The sequence below is a fragment of the Delphinus delphis genome, chromosome 20, assembly GCF_949987515.2.
Source record: "Delphinus delphis chromosome 20, mDelDel1.2, whole genome shotgun sequence".
Lineage (NCBI taxonomy): Eukaryota > Metazoa > Chordata > Mammalia > Artiodactyla > Delphinidae > Delphinus > Delphinus delphis.
Window position 1 is genome coordinate 15,850,184 of NC_082702.1, and position 16,628 is coordinate 15,866,811.

At 56.8% G+C, this 16,628-nt stretch overlaps 5 protein-coding genes across 14 annotated transcripts; 3 read left to right on the plus strand and 2 right to left on the minus strand.

Annotated features, from left to right (window-relative positions):
- The first annotated feature begins 702 nt into the window (after positions 1–702).
- HSPB6 (heat shock protein family B (small) member 6) lies at positions 703–6,386 on the plus strand. 3 transcript variants are annotated; one of them, XM_059999497.1, is made up of 3 exons: positions 703–941; positions 1,928–2,050; positions 6,257–6,386. In XM_059999497.1, the coding sequence occupies exons 1-3, from the start codon at positions 744–746 to the stop codon at positions 6,350–6,352; spliced, it is 417 nt and encodes a 138-aa protein (XP_059855480.1). In that variant the 5' UTR covers positions 703–743; the 3' UTR covers positions 6,353–6,386. The 3 variants fall into 3 exon arrangements, with proteins under 3 accessions (XP_059855480.1, XP_059855478.1, XP_059855479.1); XM_059999495.1 differs by lacking the exon at positions 6,257–6,386 and adding an exon at positions 2,162–3,286 and having other exon boundaries at positions 1,928–2,083; XM_059999496.1 differs by lacking the exon at positions 6,257–6,386 and adding an exon at positions 2,162–3,286 and having other exon boundaries at positions 705–941.
- Positions 3,318–8,232, minus strand: LIN37 (lin-37 DREAM MuvB core complex component). Of its 2 annotated transcripts, XM_059999474.1 has the most exons (9): positions 8,044–8,232; positions 5,442–5,517; positions 5,230–5,280; positions 4,882–4,911; positions 4,715–4,800; positions 4,463–4,629; positions 3,721–3,861; positions 3,559–3,632; positions 3,319–3,472 (listed from the first exon to the last, which is right to left on the minus strand). In XM_059999474.1, the coding sequence occupies exons 1-9, from the start codon at positions 8,075–8,077 to the stop codon at positions 3,391–3,393; spliced, it is 741 nt and encodes a 246-aa protein (XP_059855457.1). In that variant the 5' UTR covers positions 8,078–8,232; the 3' UTR covers positions 3,319–3,390. The 2 variants fall into 2 exon arrangements, with proteins under 2 accessions (XP_059855458.1, XP_059855457.1); XM_059999475.1 differs by lacking the exons at positions 4,882–4,911; positions 5,230–5,280 and having other exon boundaries at positions 3,318–3,472.
- A 1,552-nt stretch (positions 8,233–9,784) lies between these two features.
- PSENEN (presenilin enhancer, gamma-secretase subunit) lies at positions 9,785–11,151 on the minus strand. 3 transcript variants are annotated; one of them, XM_059999512.1, is made up of 4 exons: positions 11,031–11,151; positions 10,742–10,859; positions 10,234–10,338; positions 9,785–10,047 (listed from the first exon to the last, which is right to left on the minus strand). In XM_059999512.1, the coding sequence occupies exons 2-4, from the start codon at positions 10,800–10,802 to the stop codon at positions 9,908–9,910; spliced, it is 306 nt and encodes a 101-aa protein (XP_059855495.1). In that variant the 5' UTR covers positions 10,803–10,859; positions 11,031–11,151; the 3' UTR covers positions 9,785–9,907. The 3 variants fall into 3 exon arrangements, with proteins under 3 accessions (XP_059855495.1, XP_059855496.1, XP_059855494.1); XM_059999513.1 differs by having other exon boundaries at positions 9,785–9,976; positions 10,742–10,897; positions 11,031–11,149; XM_059999511.1 differs by having other exon boundaries at positions 10,742–10,897; positions 11,031–11,149.
- Positions 11,152–11,314: 163 nt separating this feature from the next.
- On the plus strand, positions 11,315–14,199 carry U2AF1L4 (U2 small nuclear RNA auxiliary factor 1 like 4). 5 transcript variants are annotated; one of them, XM_059999479.1, is made up of 8 exons: positions 11,315–11,370; positions 11,515–11,602; positions 11,999–12,065; positions 12,149–12,198; positions 12,273–12,371; positions 12,545–12,678; positions 12,789–12,884; positions 13,241–14,142. In XM_059999479.1, the coding sequence occupies exons 1-8, from the start codon at positions 11,327–11,329 to the stop codon at positions 13,323–13,325; spliced, it is 663 nt and encodes a 220-aa protein (XP_059855462.1). In that variant the 5' UTR covers positions 11,315–11,326; the 3' UTR covers positions 13,326–14,142. The 5 variants fall into 5 exon arrangements, with proteins under 5 accessions (XP_059855462.1, XP_059855461.1, XP_059855465.1 ...); XM_059999478.1 differs by having other exon boundaries at positions 12,545–12,668; XM_059999482.1 differs by lacking the exon at positions 12,789–12,884 and having other exon boundaries at positions 14,013–14,199.
- A 95-nt stretch (positions 14,200–14,294) lies between these two features.
- IGFLR1 (IGF like family receptor 1) lies at positions 14,295–16,527 on the plus strand. Its single transcript, XM_059999451.1, is given in 5 exon segments — positions 14,295–14,373; positions 14,376–14,446; positions 14,932–15,114; positions 15,414–15,807; positions 15,892–16,527. Coding segments are annotated over 5 exon segments (1,083 nt in total). The 3' UTR covers positions 16,248–16,527.
- The last annotated feature ends 101 nt before the right edge of the window (positions 16,528–16,628 follow it).

Here is a 16,628-nt window from a genome sequence, read left to right on the forward strand (position 1 = left end):
AGTCCAGCAGCCTACCAGTCCCACCCCGTCATCTAAGCACTTCCGTCTTGCTCCAGGAGCAGCTGGTTGCGCCAGATGCCAGGCCTGGGCTCCTGGCCGAGGTGGCTGGATCAAAATGAGCTATTTTGGGCCCCGGCGCGCTGCCCCAGGGGGGCCAGCCTGGACTGTTCTTGCCCGCGCCCCCTGGCCGCTGCTCACCTGGCAGACCCCGCTGTCCTGTGCACCCGAGGCTGAGTCAGACGCACAGAATTAGGCCCGGCTTAGGCTGGGACCAGGGCCCTGCTGAGATGGGAATAGGGTCTGTTCTGTGTCCTCCTGACAGCCTGGCCCAGCTACCGCATTCCCTGTACCCAGGAATCTGCTCCTAAGACCGCCATCTGCGTCATCCTCAGAGCGCCTTTGGGGCGGGGGTGGATTAAAGGGACTGGGAATTCTTTGGTGGGTTTCTCAGGCCGTGGATCCCAAACGCCACGCTTGCACCCCACTCTGGCAAGGCTCCGCCTCCTCAGCTTTAGTTTTCCTTTCGGAAAATTGGGGAATGATACCTCCCTGGCATTCAGCAGGCGCTTAATAAATGGCCAAGTCATTGTTGGGCTGTCTAAATAAGGCTCTATTAATGGCCGGCTCTGGCCGCAGTCCCAACGTCCCCGGGCGGCCCGCCGAGGGGCGGACACAGAGCGTACTATAAAGCAGCGGCGGCACCCGCTGGGGCACTGCGGAGCCTAGGGCGGCGGCGGAGCACGATGGAGATCCCGGTGCCTGTGCAGCCGTCTTGGTTGCGCCGCGCCTCGGCCCCGTTGCCCGGGCTTTCGGCACCCGGGCGCCTCTTCGACCAGCGCTTCGGCGAGGGGCTGCTGGAGGCCGAGCTGGCTGCGCTCTGCCCCGCCGCGCTGGCCCCCTACTACTTGCGCGCACCCAGCGTGGCGCTGCCTACCGCCCAGGTGCCAGGCCTGGGGGAGGGGCGGTAACCCGTCTACTTCCAAGGCTGGGGTCCCCGGTCACCCTGCGGGGGGTGAAGGAATGTCCCTTGACTTTGAGCGGGCCAGAGAGTCCGGCCCCTCAGAGGGGCTTCCGGAGTTCCCTGAGTATGGATTCTCGGAGTTCAGGTTACTGAAAGGGGTAGGAGGTCCCCGTCAGTCTGAGGAGGGTCTCAGCTTCGAGAGGGAGTGTAAGGGCTGGGTCAGTAATTGGGTGGGGGCGGTCACTCTGAGGGAAGTCTTGGTGATTCTGAAGGAGGCTGGGGACCCAGGGAATCTGGGAAAAAGGGGGAGCCCAGTCATTCTGAAGGGCGTGGGGTTACCAGTGCCTCCCGAGGGGAGGGAATATTTTGTTATTCCTGAGGAAGAGAGTTTGGAGACTGTGGTGACTGTATGTCTCCTGGAGAGGTAGAGGGGAGGGAGGGTCCTGTGACTTGAGAAAGGGGGGTCTGGCCACTCAGAAGTGGGGGAGGAGTACTGGTAACTACTGAGGGCTCAAGCAATCCCGTGACTCGAGTGGGAGGGTAGAAAGGGGAGACTGTGGGAGGAGGCATCTTGACGATTTCTGGCGGGGGTGGCGCAGTAAGAGCCCCTGGGGCTCTGAGGGGAAGGGGGCTGAGCAGTGTTCAGAAGGACACGCTGACTACGGCGTTGCTGACACTGGGGGAGAGGGCAGGCCTTACCCCGTGAGGACGGAGGTCCCTGACCTTGCAGGGTAAGGGGGCCTCATCACTATGGATGAGAGGGGAATCCCAGTGGCCACAAGGGGAGGGATGATCTCAGTTATTCTGGGCGAAGAGGTCCTCGGTGGCTACGTGTAGGAAAGGGGACGCCCCAGTTCCAGAGGCCAGGAACAGCTGCAGCACCGGAACCAACGGAGAACCAAGGGGAGGGGCCTTTCTGGGTCCCCGGAGCCTCGCCCCGCCCAATGACTATCGGGCTGTGCACAGGTATCGACCGACCCCGGGCATTTCTCGGTGCTGCTGGATGTGAAGCACTTCTCACCGGAGGAAATCGCCGTCAAGGTGGTTGGCGACCACGTGGAGGTGCACGCGCGCCACGAGGAGCGCCCGGTGAGCCCGCTGGCGGGGGCGGGGCCAGAACAAGTACGCGGGATCCGCAGACCGGAGGGGCGGGGCATCTACAGGGAATGGGCCGAGCCCCTCAAGCCTCTTTCCCTCCAGGATGAGCACGGATACATCGCGCGCGAGTTTCACCGCCGCTACCGCTTGCCGCCTGGCGTGGACCCTGCGGCCGTGACGTCCGCGCTGTCCCCTGAGGGCGTCCTTTCCATCCAGGCCGCACCTGCTCCGGCCCAGGCTCCACTGCCGTCGCCGCCAGCGGCTGCCGGCAAGTAGGAGCCAGGGCACGCTTGAACCCTGGGAGCCGCCTGAGGCCCCTCCACCGCACTTTTAAAGCCGACCTGACTCCGCCTAGCCAGATATCCCGAGCGCGCCAAGACTACCCGCCCACCCAATCTGGGATCTGCCTTGAACCTTCCAACCTAGACTCAGCCTTGATAACCTAGACCTTTCCGCTGACACTCCCTCTCTCACACACTCTCCTGTTTTCAAACCTCCCAACACCTCTCTGGCTTCCAGACCCTACAAGCACAGGCTCTCAGCCTGTAGTCTCCCATCCCCACTGACCCCGCTTGGCATAGAACCCCACTCCAAACTCCCTATTTCCTTCTGACTTCTCTAGGAAAACATCTCCACACCCCGTTTCAGTCCCCCCCCAACCCAAGATTATGGTGTAGACAGACCTGCCCCCACCCTAGGTAGGCCTAGGCTAGTCAAGCATAAGCCCCTGCTTCCCCTCAAATGTCCCAGACTCTGCACAGACCTCCCACCCTGGACCTTCCTGGCCTGGTCCCCAAGACTCTGGGTCCTTCCCCTCATTCCAACCAGATACTCCACTTCTCCTCACTCTCTCCCCCCAACCCATCTTCTAACTTGAAACCTCAGCCAGCCACCCCCAGACTCTTGAACCCCTTTTCTGACCCCCACCCTTGTACACCTATTCTAGGCCAACCAGGACCCTCAACCTCACACTGTACAGATACCCATCCCATCTCCTCAGACTCTGCACGGATGTCCTAGGCCCCTACGCCCAGCTCTAACCAGAACCCCCCAGTCACTGTCTTGACCCCCAAGTCTCCAACCACATATCCACCTTCCACACCCCTCCCCTTATTCTCCAAGACCCAACCAAGCAGCCACTTTCTTTGATTCCCCACAATCTTTCTCTCGCCTCAAATTCCCTGATGCCCCGTCTCCTCACTCCCCCAATAAATGTGCTAGAACTGTGCCAACTTCTTTATGTCTGATCCGGGAAGGATGGGCTGGAGAAAGCGGAGGCCAGTGTGGAGGAGGGGAATGTTTATTGGGGTGGGGGTGGGGAGAGGGGAACATCACTGTCGCTCGTACATCTCCCGTAGGATCTTCATGCTTTCTGAGTAACGAAGCTGGTTCCGATGGGATGCCTCCTTCCACCTGCAGTTGGGGTGGGGGGAAGGCAGAGGGAGGACTCAGCAGTTGGAGCACAGGCCACAGGGAACAAGCACTTGGGGGATGCTCACCTCTGGCGGATGCGTTTCCAGCGCTGCATGTTTCGGTAGATGAGTGTGGAGGGTGAGGGCTCAGGCTCAGAGGGCTGCATGGACAGAGAGGCCAGGCTGGGTGGCCACGCCCGAGCCCCACAACTCCTGCCCCATTGCCCCAGGCTGGCCTTGCACACCCACCTCATCATCAGGGGTACCCTGGGTCTCAGGCTGCAGTGGGGATGGAATTCGGGATCTACAGGCATCTCCGGGTGGTCCGGGAGCTGTGGGTGGAGGCAGCTTATACACATCACGACTCTTGCTGTTGGTGACCTCTGAACCCTGAGGATACAGGACCCCACACCAAGCCCAAGAGAGTCAGAGAAGAGGGCCAGGGGCACACATTTCACACCTCCTTCCTTTCCCAGTGACAAAAGACATGAGGGTCTCACCAGGGACCTGTACTTAGGAGTCATGTCTGTCTGCTCCAATGATCCCTGTTTTCTCCTATCCAACCCAGGGATCTCCTCAATTACTCCTGCCCAGCACACAGACCTCTATCTATGGAGACTTCCATTCCCAGCCCAAGGGGTCCCCATCTGCTCCCCTAGGCCAGGTGGCTACACCTGTTTGCACTAAGAACCCCTTCCCAGTCCCCCAGCTCTTGGGAACCCCTGATCTTGGAGGTCACATCTATTTGCCCAGAGGAACCCTGTCCCCTCTCCCTCCCAGACCGGATAGCCACGTCTGTCTGCTCTGGGGCACTCCAACCGTTCCCCTGGCCTAAAGGTTCCTATCTGTGTACCTCACCGGATCCAGGAGTTACCCGAGAGACACAGAGACCTATGCTTGTCTATCCCATTAGCTTGGGGGGAAGGTACCTTGCGACTGTCTACCCACTGCCCTCCCTGGCTGCTGGGCGGGGGCCCACCACCCATCCCACCTCCTCATCCTCAGGCAGTGGGGGCAGCGGTGAACTGGGTGAGTGTTCACGCTCGCGCACTGTGGGGCTGTTGCGCATCCAGGCTCGGCAGATCGGGTACAGCGGTGTGTTCTCACTGAACTGAGCCAAGTCCACGCTCCGGTCAAACAGCTTGATCACGTACGAGTCTAGGGTGGTGAGAGTGGGAGGGGTATGAATATCGTCACGTAGACCGCCATCACTGCCTGCCCTCCAGGGCCACCAACTACTCACTGGATCGCTGTGGCCCTCCCTCGGCCAGCCCCTCATCCATCTCCCTCCTCTTCTTCCTCCGCTGATGGGGGAATCGGGCAGATGGCCTGTGTGGGGAGGGAGAATTTCAGGACCGGGGTGGGGACTGAGGACCTCTCATCAGCTGGCTGGGGCCCCTGCCACCTTACCGTTTGCCGCTGGCCGTGATGGAGCAATCCCTGTGGGGAGAGACAGGGCGTCAGCAGGCTTACCCTTGAACAAATGCCTGCTCAAAACCCCTGAAAGGGCACCCTTGGGGTACTGTGATCAAGCTCATATAGACGCCACCAACTCCTTAGGCCTTGTGTTCCCCCCACACCGGGGCCCGAGGTGGCATCATCAGGGGACCTAAGCTTCTGCTGCCCCAGGGCCTTTGTACACGGAGAGTGGTTAGGAGTGCGGTGGAGAAAGCATGGGGCAGGGTGGTCAGGGCTTGGATGAGGAAAGAAGTTATCTACCACAAACCCTCAAACACAGATCCCATCAATAAAACTTACTTGTTGTGGGTGTCTGAGGGGGTCTTCCCAGCTTCCTCATCCAGACGCTCCCTGGTAGCAGAGGAGAACTGTAGGCTCAGGGTTCCAAGGGCCCAGGGTGGGAAGGCACCCAGTGGCCTCATCCATTGGGCCCCTTCCTCCCTAAGCCAGCCTCTGGGGTCCCACCCAGGGCCCCCAACTCCCTATGACCCCATGCTGGGCCAGGTCCCAACCTGTCCATGTGACTCTTCTCCAGCAGACACTGCAGAACAGCATCCAGTTGGTTCCGGGCCTTTGCCATCTCCAACTCTGGGGAAGAGGGTACCGAGGAGTCACTTCCCAGGCCCACGGCAGGTGGGCAGCCACTGGGCCGGGGAAGGGCATGTGTATCCAATCCTTCGGTCAGGCCCAGGCATGCTGGGAGGGTACAGTGGGCAGAGACTATTGAAATGATGAGCAAGAGCTCTGGCTTCCAGGGCTGACCCACATGCTCATGTGTGACCTAAGGTGACTCACCTTACCTCACTGAGCCTGTTTCCTCATCTCGAAAATGGGTCTCCGAATGGTATCTACCTGCTAGGACTGTTTTGAGGTTTAAACAAACCTATGTTGTATATGAATCTCTTAGCAGGATGCAATAATAACGAGTAACATATATAGAGTGCTTATTATGTGCCAAGCACTGTTCCAAGCACATCACACATATTAACCCACTGAGTTTTCACAATAACCCTGGCAGGTAAATATGATGTTTATCCCCATTTTAAAAATGATGAAACTGAGGCACAGAGATGTTAGGCTACTTGCCCAAAGTCACACAGCTAGGAAATCGCAAGGCTGAGGATTTGCACCCAGGTCATCTGGCTCCACAGCTGAAGTTATAAGGCACGGACTCAAACTGGGTGCAGAATCCAGCCGCCAGATGTGCTCTGTTTGGCTGAGGTAGTTGTGTTATTTTAAATCTGAGTTAAATCTGAATAAGATGACTACATTTAATAATTGGGAGATTTCATCTCAAATACCCATTTTTGGCTTTTTTTTCCCCCAGGAAATGAGATCTGGGCCCACCTTCCTGCATGCCACAGCCCCTGCCTGGCCCTGTCAGCCTGTGTGTTTGCCTCTCTTCATCACGGAACATAAGTAGGTGATGATGTTATAAATATTCCCCTCTTACTCTTGTGGGGTGTTCACTCTTCTCTTCCAACTAGTAGGAGCTCTGACCCAGCACTCAGAGCCTGGAAGGACACTTGGGGACATGCTTTGCCAGCCCTGAGACTTCCTGAAGAGACCAGGAGACATGACTCAGAGGAGAGACAGGGTGGGGATGCAGGGCTGGGGGCAGCTGAGATTCTAGCAAAGAGCCTTGGTTAGGAGCCAAGGTATGGATCATGCCCACCTCTCTTTCCCTAGTCCTTGTTTCTCTCCTGACCCTGGACACTTTCCCTTTGATATCCCCCAGGCTCCTGCTACCTACTGGGTCCCACACTGGCCTCAGTGTCTCTCTAAACTTATCCCTTTTCCTGGACCCCCTTCTCAGGTTTATCCACACTGTCACCCCATCCCTCCCTGGGCCTCAACAAGGTCACTTCTCTCCCTCCCCCGCCCACCCCATGGCCTGTCCACTTGATCCCCTGAGTGTCTCTCCCGCCTCCCTAGTCTGCCCACCTGGGTCCTTTCCCTCCCTCCCCCTGGGCTCCCAGCCTCAGTCTCCCCTTCTAATGAACCCTCCACAAGGTGGCCAGGGGAATCTTCCTAAACCCAAACCTGACCCTGATCCTTCCCTGCTTAGAACCCTCCACGACTCTGCAGTGCCCCCCTGGGGCAGAGTCTGAGTGTTTCAGCCTGGTGTTCACAGGCCTCCATGACCCTGCCTACTCCTTCCTCACCATTATTTTGTTGTGGTCAGGCCCCCTTCACTTTTCCACCCACGATTTTGGGGGCATTTTTTGGCATCTGGGGGGCCGTCCTGTAAAACTCCCTCCTTGGTTCAAAACCCTCCCTTGGCTCCCCATTTCCCTCAGAGCAAAAGCCAAAGACCTGCCCACCCCCCACCTTTGCTCTCATCTCCTCACACTTTCTACATCACTCGCTCTGCTCCAGCCACACTGGCCTCCGTGCTGGCCCTTGAACACTCCGGACAAGGCTTTCACCTCTCCGCTGTTTCAAAGCTATTTCCTTTGTCAGATTTGCTGTTCCCTCACTTATCCTCATCGCTCTCTCCCTCACCTGGCCTCACTCCTGATCTCCCTACCTTCTCCTGTTTCGTTTTATTACCACTTATAGCATTTAACATCTCACGTCATTTTAGTATTATTTTGTTGTCTGGATTCCACGCCTCTCCCACCACCCTTAACGTGCCAGTCCTGGGTTCCCATCAAGCTTGGCCCCAACCCAAAATGACCTCCTCTCTCTCAGATTCAGTTTCCCCATCTTCCACATTTCCCACGTCCTAGGATTATTGGGATACAGTGACTACGAGGATTAAAAGCTTTCCCGTACTTCAGGTGCTCAGCAAATGCTGGACTCAGGACCACTGCGAGAAATGGGGAAACGGAGAAAAGAGTCCTTCTTTGAGTCACACGGCTCGGGATCCCCATGTCTTACCGCACCACACCACTGCCTGAGTCACCACCATTCAACCTCAAAGCTATCCTGAACACACACCGGGAGGGTATCAAGGTGGCAGGAATCGCTCGATGCCTGACAGCGATAGTCAGATGGGCTGCGGGGAGAAGTCGCGTAGTCCGCCTTATCGCGATAATGCTGTCTATAGGGACTCCCACACCCTGATCAGTCCGGTGCTCCCCTACAGGCCCCCGACCTCGGGGTCCTCACCTGATTTCTCCACTTTCACCTTCACCGGGAACATGGTTGGGGTCTGGGGTCTGGCTAGCTGGGTCAGAGAAGCCCAAATGAGCCTACGGTCACAAGTCAAGGCCAGAGGCAGACGGGGAGAAGTCAAAGGTAAGCTTCGCGTGTGGGCAGTCCTCCGCCCTGAGCAGTGTCCGGCCGCGACGGCCGCGGAAGCCGCCACCTCCTCCAGTTCACCTTCTGTGGGCGGGCCCTTCGGCAGTCCCTTGTTTCCATTAGTCAATGCAACCGTCAATCTCGTACCCTGGCCAATTCACAGCTGCCGCTGTCGGTTCCCAGCTCTAAGTCCCACCTTTCTGGGGTGGGGGTGGTCCAGGTTTCCGGAAACAAACCAACAATATCCCAGGGCGCTTCCTGGGAGGTGTAGTTCTAGCTCCCGAGACTCAGCCGAAGTAAGGGCGCCTGCGCCGCGCGAGGCATGGTGGGAGACCAAGGATCAGAGCGTCGCGAGGCTGCTTGGCACTTATAGTATTAGAAGATTTGAGTAACACAAATTTGGCTATTTAACAGGAGTTATTTAACCGTGGGAGTCTCTCTTGGTCCCTAAGAGGAAAACAATTCTGGGGCTAGGCTGGGTTCCCTCTTAACTAAGCACTCACTAGGTGCCAGCTACCTGTTAAACTCTTTTAACGTGCAGCCTCATTCACTTAGCAAATATTAAGTACCTGAGCCAGGTACTCTAGGTACTGGGGACACCGCAGTGAACAATATGGACAAAAATCCTTGCCCTAATGAGCTTATATTTTAGAGGATGGAAGACGAACAATAAACAAGTAGAATATTTTAAATGAAATGTAAGAGGAGAAAGGATATAGCCTGAAAGAGACATAGGGAGTGTGGTGGCCCGAGCGCGGGTTGGAAAAGAATTTCCAGGCACAAGGCAGAATGTAAGGAAGATAGAGTTTATTAAAGAGAAGGGTCGCTGCAAGAACAGCGGGCCAACTTCCTGGTAGCCAGGGAAAGTCAACCCCCTGTGTGGGCTGGCAGCCAACTTTTATAGCCTCAAGACAAAGAAAAATCCTGCGAGCAGGATGGCATTAGGTGATTGGTCAGGAAGCTACAAGGTTACTACATGGTGAATATTTTACCTAATATGGAGTCGGGGTGGGGGGCTGTCCGGTTTAGATTAGGAGAGGCCATGGCAACAGTTGCTATGGGGGCTCGGTTAATTCCAGAGTTTTTGTCCTGTGTCCTTGATGTAGGGTGTCCTTGATGTAGGGCTCCACAGGGGGTGCCAAGGTGGGGACTGAAATTTTAAATAGGAGGATCAAGGAAACCTCCTCTAATAAATCTCTTGAATACATGTCTATTGCTGCAGACAATCTCCTTCAGAAAATGAGGAACTTCCATTTACCACATGTGCCTTGGCATAGATAAATTCTAGGGGGTAGCATTGTGATCCACACTTCCGATAAGAATAATGAGGGCGAAGTAATGTTTTCAAATTCACATACTACCTGTACAGGATGACAGTCCCTAGTAATGAAAGTATTATTCCTTCCTTGGTTCCAGATCTGTACAATAGGGTTCCCAAGCAAGAAAGTTCCTATTTTTGAAGGGTTATGAGTAGTATACAGTGAACTAATGCGCATCATGTATGAAGCACTAAGTCTAGCACAAAGTAAGCAATCAATAAATGTTTCTGAATATTAATAATCATTTTAAGTTTCAACCTCCAAAAGATCCCAGGAAGTCAATATTGAGAATTAGGGTCCTTTATTAAGGGATGTCAGCAGAGAACACAGGAGATAGGAACAAGTCTTAGGGGCTTGAGAGTGGGCTTGGAGAAGAGGAGCCCATCCTGGTCCTCAGGCCTGTGCAGAAGTTGTCAGGGGGTACCCAGGGGTATGGTGAAGGAGAGGTAGTCCCCAAGGGCGCCCCAACGTGGCCGGTAGATCTGGAAGATAGTGATCCAAGTGGTGAGTACAATCACCCAGAAGAGGAAGCCCACAGCTGAGCGCCAGACATCTGTAAGAGGGAACAGGAGGGGAAAGGTTGGCCACCACCTGCTCTCTGGTCTCCCCGAGACCGGCCCTCTCTTCTCTTCCACAGAGTCCCAGAATTCTGGAACCTCCATTGTCCCTTCCCACCAAGGCTCCCAGAGACCCCCTCCCCACACCCGATGGCCTCCCTTCATCTGTGCCCTGGACTCACAGCCTTTGATTTGGCTCTGTTCTGTGTATGCCGGGACAAGGAAGGCCTCTCGGAAGAACCAGAAGATGTTGACCAACCAGAGAAAAGGCAGGAAAGCAAACCCACCTAAAGAGAAGAAAATAAACTGGGACTTAAGGCAATGAGGATCCTCCCAACACCCACGTAGCTGACCAATTTGGAAGGTCCTCTCCCATACCCAAATTCAAATGGAGATCTCTGCTATCAGGGATTCAAGAATCCTGACTCCTCCCCGGGATCCAGGAATCTGAGTCCTCAACCATCTTTTCGGCAGGACCAGGAGACCAGGCCCCCAACTCCCCTCCTCTCTTGGGACCCAGAAATTGAGGCCCCAGTCTCCTCCTTCCTCAGGACCCAGGCCCTTCCTCTCTTGGGACCCAGGAGTCGGCGTCCCCAGCCACTTCATCCTCTAGACCCAAGAATCCAGGCCCCCAGGCGCTCTAGTCCCGTCCCCTCTCTTCTCCGGGGACCCTAAGATATCAGCCCTTACCCAGGTAGTACTTCCGGCACAGGTTCAACTTCTCCTCGTTGGACACCCGCTCCAAGTTCATAGTTGCGCTGGGGCCGGGTCTTCCGAGGGTCTTCAGGGCAAGACCCAAGCCCTGACCCTAAGTGACAGATGCAAGGATCACAAACCACCACGCCCCTATTACGACAAAAGGGAGAGAAATTGAAGGGTGGGTTTTCTGAAAGAAGGGTACCCCCGCCCCCACCAGCAAGCTGACTGGGTTGAGACGCTCTTTATGTTTATTGGGGTACGGAGACGACCCCTAACTCACCAGTGGAGTCTTACTTCCTCCTGTTTGGACCCCTTTGCCACTTTCAACTACGGACTTTTGCGCGAGATGCCGCAAGCGTCTCTGGACCTTGTAGTCTTTTTGGTCAGGCAACGCTGCACGCATGCGCTTTCAGGACACTCCAGTGGGTGAGTCCGCGGGGAGGGTGAGAGCCTCCGTCACGCAAGCGCACTAGGGAGTTTCTGAGTGTCCGGAGGCCGCGAGGAACTACATTTCCCAATGCCCTTAAGCAACGGAAGTGACGTAATAGCAGACATAGTTGGAGGGTTCGGGTAAAAATGGCCGAATATTTAGCTTCGATATTCGGGACTGAGAAGGACAAGTGAGAACGGGCGCAGGGAGTGGCCCCTCGGGAGCCCGAGGACGAGGCACTTGGTTCCCTGGTGGCTGGGCGGCGTGGGGCGGTGTTTCTGGGGTGTCCGGCTCCCCGGCCCTCGGTTCACCTCTGTCTCTGCACCTCTTCCAGGGTTAACTGCTCTTTTTACTTTAAGATCGGGGCCTGCCGGCACGGGGACCGGTGCTCCCGGCTTCACAACAAACCGACTTTCAGCCAGGTGAGACCCGGCACGGAGCCTGGGGGGGTTAACTTCCTGTCCATTCCCTTTCTGTTGTCCACCATCACGAGGTCCCGCCTTTTCCGGATTTCTAGGGCCCACCCTACCGCCCGGCGTTTTTCTTGTCGGAGCTCTGCAGGTTCCTCTCCCAACCTTCAGGCCCTTCTCCCAGGAACTTGGCCACGCCCCCGTACGTAAAGACCACACCCCTGGGCTGTCCCTCACTGCTAGGTATCCCCTCTTCTGGTTTTCTGAGGGACAGGCGTTGCTGTTGCGCTCAAGATGCTTATGCTTTTTCTCTGGTGCAAGGTCTCACCCCCAACCTTCATACCCAATTCGTCTGCATATAGTCCCGCCTTCTGAGCTCAGGCCCCGCCCCCTTTAAATTCTGTTCAGACCGTAGTGCTGCTCAACCTGTACCGGAATCCACAGAACACCGCCCAAACCGCAGACGGATCGCACTGTGAGTGAGGGACCTGTCTTGGGGGCAGGGCGGACAGCTCCCAGCAGGCCACGCCCTGACTCCACCCTGCCCACCTCCACCAGGTCACGTGAGCGACGTGGAAGTGCAAGAACACTGTGATAACTTCTTCGAGGTGAGGGTTGGCAGGGGTGGGTTCAGTTTCCTGTGGGCCAGCAGCGCAGCTGAGTTCCTCGTGGTCTTCCACAGGAAGTGTTCACGGAACTGCAGGAGAAGTACGGGGAGATTGAAGAGATGAATGTGTGCGACAACCTGGGGGATCACCTCGTGGGCAATGTTTATGTCAAGGTGCCTGCTGTCTCCCCATTAGAGCCTAGAGGTGGAGGCATTTCAATGCCTAACGGCCACCGCTGAAGCCTCACAGCTTGAGGTCCTTCACTAAATCCAGTCCAGACCCTGAGCTGCTAGCTAATCCCCTGATTTCTGAGTTTGATTGCTGACCCTGACCGACTTTCCCTCAGTTTCGGCGCGAGGAGGATGCAGAGCGGGCAGTCGCTGAACTCAATAACCGCTGGTTCAACGGGCAGGCTGTGCATGCCGAGCTGTCTCCCGTCACTGACTTCCGGGAGTCGTGCTGTCGGCAGTATGAGATGGGGTATGGTAGTGCAGGGGTGGGATGGGCACTTGGAGTCCCAGACTTCTGTGTATGAGTTGAGGGGGCTGTCAGTGACAATGGCCTCATCCGTCCATCCATGCTTTACCCAGGGAATGTACCCGGGGTGGTTTCTGCAACTTCATGCACCTGCAACCTATCTCCCGCAACCTCCGGCGGCAGCTCTATGGGCGGGGACCCAGGCGCAGGTACCTCAGGACCAGCCTGCCAAGACTTCTCGTATCCCAAGGCCCCTGTATCCTGAAATGAATCTGATCCTGTGCCCCAATAAGTGTCTCAAGCCTTTTGTGCCCTAAAACTAGCCCTGAGCCCCATCTGAAGACGAGCACCTAAGTCCCAACCCCCAAACCAGCCTGAACCCCAAACCCAAGTCCATCCTGGATCTCTAATCCTGAGGTCAGCCCCTGTGCACCTATCCTGAGGCCACCCCCAGGAACTCTACTTACTTCATCAAGTGCCATGCCTTATCCCAGAGCAGAGAGGCAGAACTGGGGGATCTGCACACCATCCCCATGGCTCTGATCCTCCTCTCTCCTGTCCCCAGGTCACCCCCAAGGTCCCATACCGGCCACCGTCCCCGAGAAAGAAATCGACGACGGTCCCCAGACCACCAGCATGGCCATTTCTGAGATGCTGACCTTGCCCTCCACCCCTGGCAGGCACATATGTTCCTGGCCAGGACCCCTCCTCAAAGCCCCCTTAACTCCCTAGTGCCATCTTTTCCATGCTCCGGGTCTCCATGATGTAATACCTTCAACACAGGGACCTTCTATCGCCCCGCCCCTAATAAAGTTCTATATTGAGGGTTTAGAGCTTCGTTGTTAGCTTGAGCCTGGCTGTGGGCTGGTTTCCTTCCACCCCCACATCTGCTGATGAAAAGGGGAAGTAGGGCTGGGCTCTGGCCACAACCTCAGCCAAGAAACTTACAACAGCAGGTGGGAAAGCAGCATGCCCAGGGTCCTAGAAACCCCCAAGTGGGACTGGTTGGGTGGGGCTGCCTTTGTGCTGAAACTTCAGCACGTCCATCAGAGGATTCTCAAGGGGGAGATGCTTGGTTGTGGCAGGTCAGAGGATTCCCAGTCTGGAGGAGATTGGGGTTAGGAGCTAAGGTAAGATTGCTGGGAGTTGGGTGGGAGTCTCCAGTGGGTGATGGCTGGGTCCTCCATGCCCACTGCCCTGAGATGGGAATAGGTAGTACCTAATACTTAAGCTTACACTGTGCCAGGTGCCAGGTGTTCTAAATGCTTTACTTCCAGTAATGGTTTTACTTCTCCACAATAACCTTCTAAGACAGGTACTATTATACCATTTTACAGATGGGAAAAGAGAGGGCAAGAAGATGGCAGAGATGGGATATAAATCCACGCAGTCCGGCTCCAGAGTCCTCGCTGTAGCCATCTTGAGGCCTTGTGGCTGCTCTGATAACGGGCCAGGAGCTGGTCTGGGGCTGGAGAGTAGATTCCTGGCTTCCAAAGGGGATCCTATGCCCCCACATCCACTGCTTCCTTCTTCTGCCCCGGTTTCCTGGCAAGTGCGGCAGAGGTGCTGTGGCAGGAAGTCCTGTGGTCATGGCCCCCCAGAAGGCAGGCTCCGCCAGGATGGGGCCCCTATGCCTCCTCCTGACTGCCGTGCTGCTCCTGGCCCAGGCGGCGCCGAGGAAGGCCTCTCAGCACTGCAGCCGGAGTACCGGAACCCTGAGGACCTGTGCTGTGGCAGCTGCTTGCAGCGCTTCGGGCCGCCCCCTGCTCGGGTAAGGAGCCGGGACTGGGCGTTTGCATATGTTCAGGCGGAGTTAAGGGGTGATAGGGAAGGGGGAAGGGGCGAGGTCTGTGGGGTATGGCCCGTGAGGCTTGCTTCGGGGTGGGGGCGGTGGGCCGTACGTAGACAAAGTGGGGATGGGGGGCTGAGCCTGCGAAGAAAGGGACAGTGTGAGTTAAGACGGTCATGGTTAAGGGGTGTGGCCGGTTAGACAGGCGGGAACCGAGAGGCGAGGAAGAGGCGGGCGGGGGAATGAAAGGGGCGGGGCCTATGTAGAGAAGGTTGGGAGACTGGCAGGACTAGTGTGCGGGGGGGGCGGTGAGGGGGGGGGATAGAGAGATGGGCACGTCCGCTGATAGGTTGGGTGAGTACAGTGCAAGGGGCGGGGACTGCTGGGATAGGACAAAGGGGAAAGCACGTAGCTAGCGCAGAGGAGGCAGGTTTGGCGGTTGCACGTGAGACGCTGTGTCCCACCAGACTGAATTTTCGGAAAACTGCGGGCCCGATGATGCGGGCAATCACGTAACGCACCCCTTCAAAGAGTGTCCTCCTGGGCAGTGCAACCCCAACAGCGAGGAGCTATGTAGCCCTTGTGGCGGCGGAGCAACGGCCCCCACTTCCTTGGGGAGCCGCGGCGGGACCCGGAGGCGCGGCAGACAGGTGCTGGTTGGGCTCCGGAGAGCCTGGGCAAGGTGCAGCCCGCCAGAGTGGGGCGGGGGCGGGGAGCGTGGCTTGGGGTCGGATGGGTGGCGTCTGTATCAAGGGAAGGGAGGGTGTAACCTAACTGAAGAGGACAGGGATGGGGGCACAGTATTGATGGTATCAGGGGTTAAAGGAGTCGGGGTGGGGGGGTGGGAGGGCAGGATCAGGCGGAGATGTGGTCCCATTGAGGGATTTAAGGATGGGAAGTTTGTGCTGAGGAGGCAGGAGTAGGGCATTGCTTCCCACTTTATTTCCAGAAGCCGGTCCCTAACAAGGAGCCCTGCCCCCTGACACGTGGAAAGCTGAGCGTCCTTAGTTCCCAGGAGCCCAGCTTACCGGCGATTTCCAGTCTCCTGTGGACATCTGAGCACAAAGCCCCTCAGCAGGCCTGGCCGAGTTGGAGTTTTGACCTGTCCCTGGTGCTGGTTCTGCTCATGACCTCAGCAGAAATTCTCCTGCTCGCCCTGCAAAGGCACCGCCGTCGCCACCACCAGGGGAAAGCTGTCCAACACCCCTATCCTGGCTTGGTTTGCAACGACCTCAACACCCACACCCTATTCTCCTTGCACTTGTCCCCTCCAGGCCCCCTGGAGGCTTCAGAGGCAGGGGACTCAGGGAAGGAGGTCCCTCTGCCTCCACTCCTAGGCAGGGGTTAGTTGAGGATACACCAAGGAGGGGGGGAGGTGGGCTGGAAGCTTGCGCTTCCTCCCCTTCACCCCTCCCTTTGTCTCCCAGAGCTGCCAAGTCTGGAATCACAGCCGCTGTCTCGCCTCCTGGATGAGCTGGAAGTGCTGGAGGAGCTGATCGTGCTGCTGGATCCTGAGCCTGGGCCAGGTTGGGGGAGAGCCTGTGGCAGCACTCGACACCTGGCTGCAAAATATGGACTGCCTGCTGCCTGGTCCACTTCCGCCTACTCCCTGCAGCCCAGTCGCTGGCCTCGGTGGGCCCTGATGGAGATGGTGGTGGCAAGGGAGCCCTCTGCCTCTCTGGGCCAGATTGGCGCACACCTGCCCAGAGAGGGCGGGCAGATGCACTGCAGGTGCTGTCCAAGCTTGGCTGAGCTGGGGCCTGCCCAGCCTAGTACCCGATAAAAATAAAGTTTCCGTTGAAGTAAGTGCCTGCTGTCTCTGGGCCTCATCACGGGTCCTCTTAAAATAGTCTTAATTGGGCCAAAACCCAGCAGACATCCTCTCACTCCCCTCCCCATTCAGGGAATGGGCCAATCCCACCACACACACAAGACCAGATGTGGGTTACCTCTGGGCAACCAGGGTCCCCTCTGAGAAATGGCCCTGCTACCCTTGGGAGGGTTCATCTATAGGGACCCATCTGAGTTCTAACTTGGAATAGGTGTTACATTTATGCTCTGAGCCTTAACAGACCCCCACAGTTTACTTCTAATTCTGAACGATGCCCTCTCGCCTCCCCTGGCTCAGGATGAGTGTGGGGCGCAGAGGAACAGAAGCTCCTAC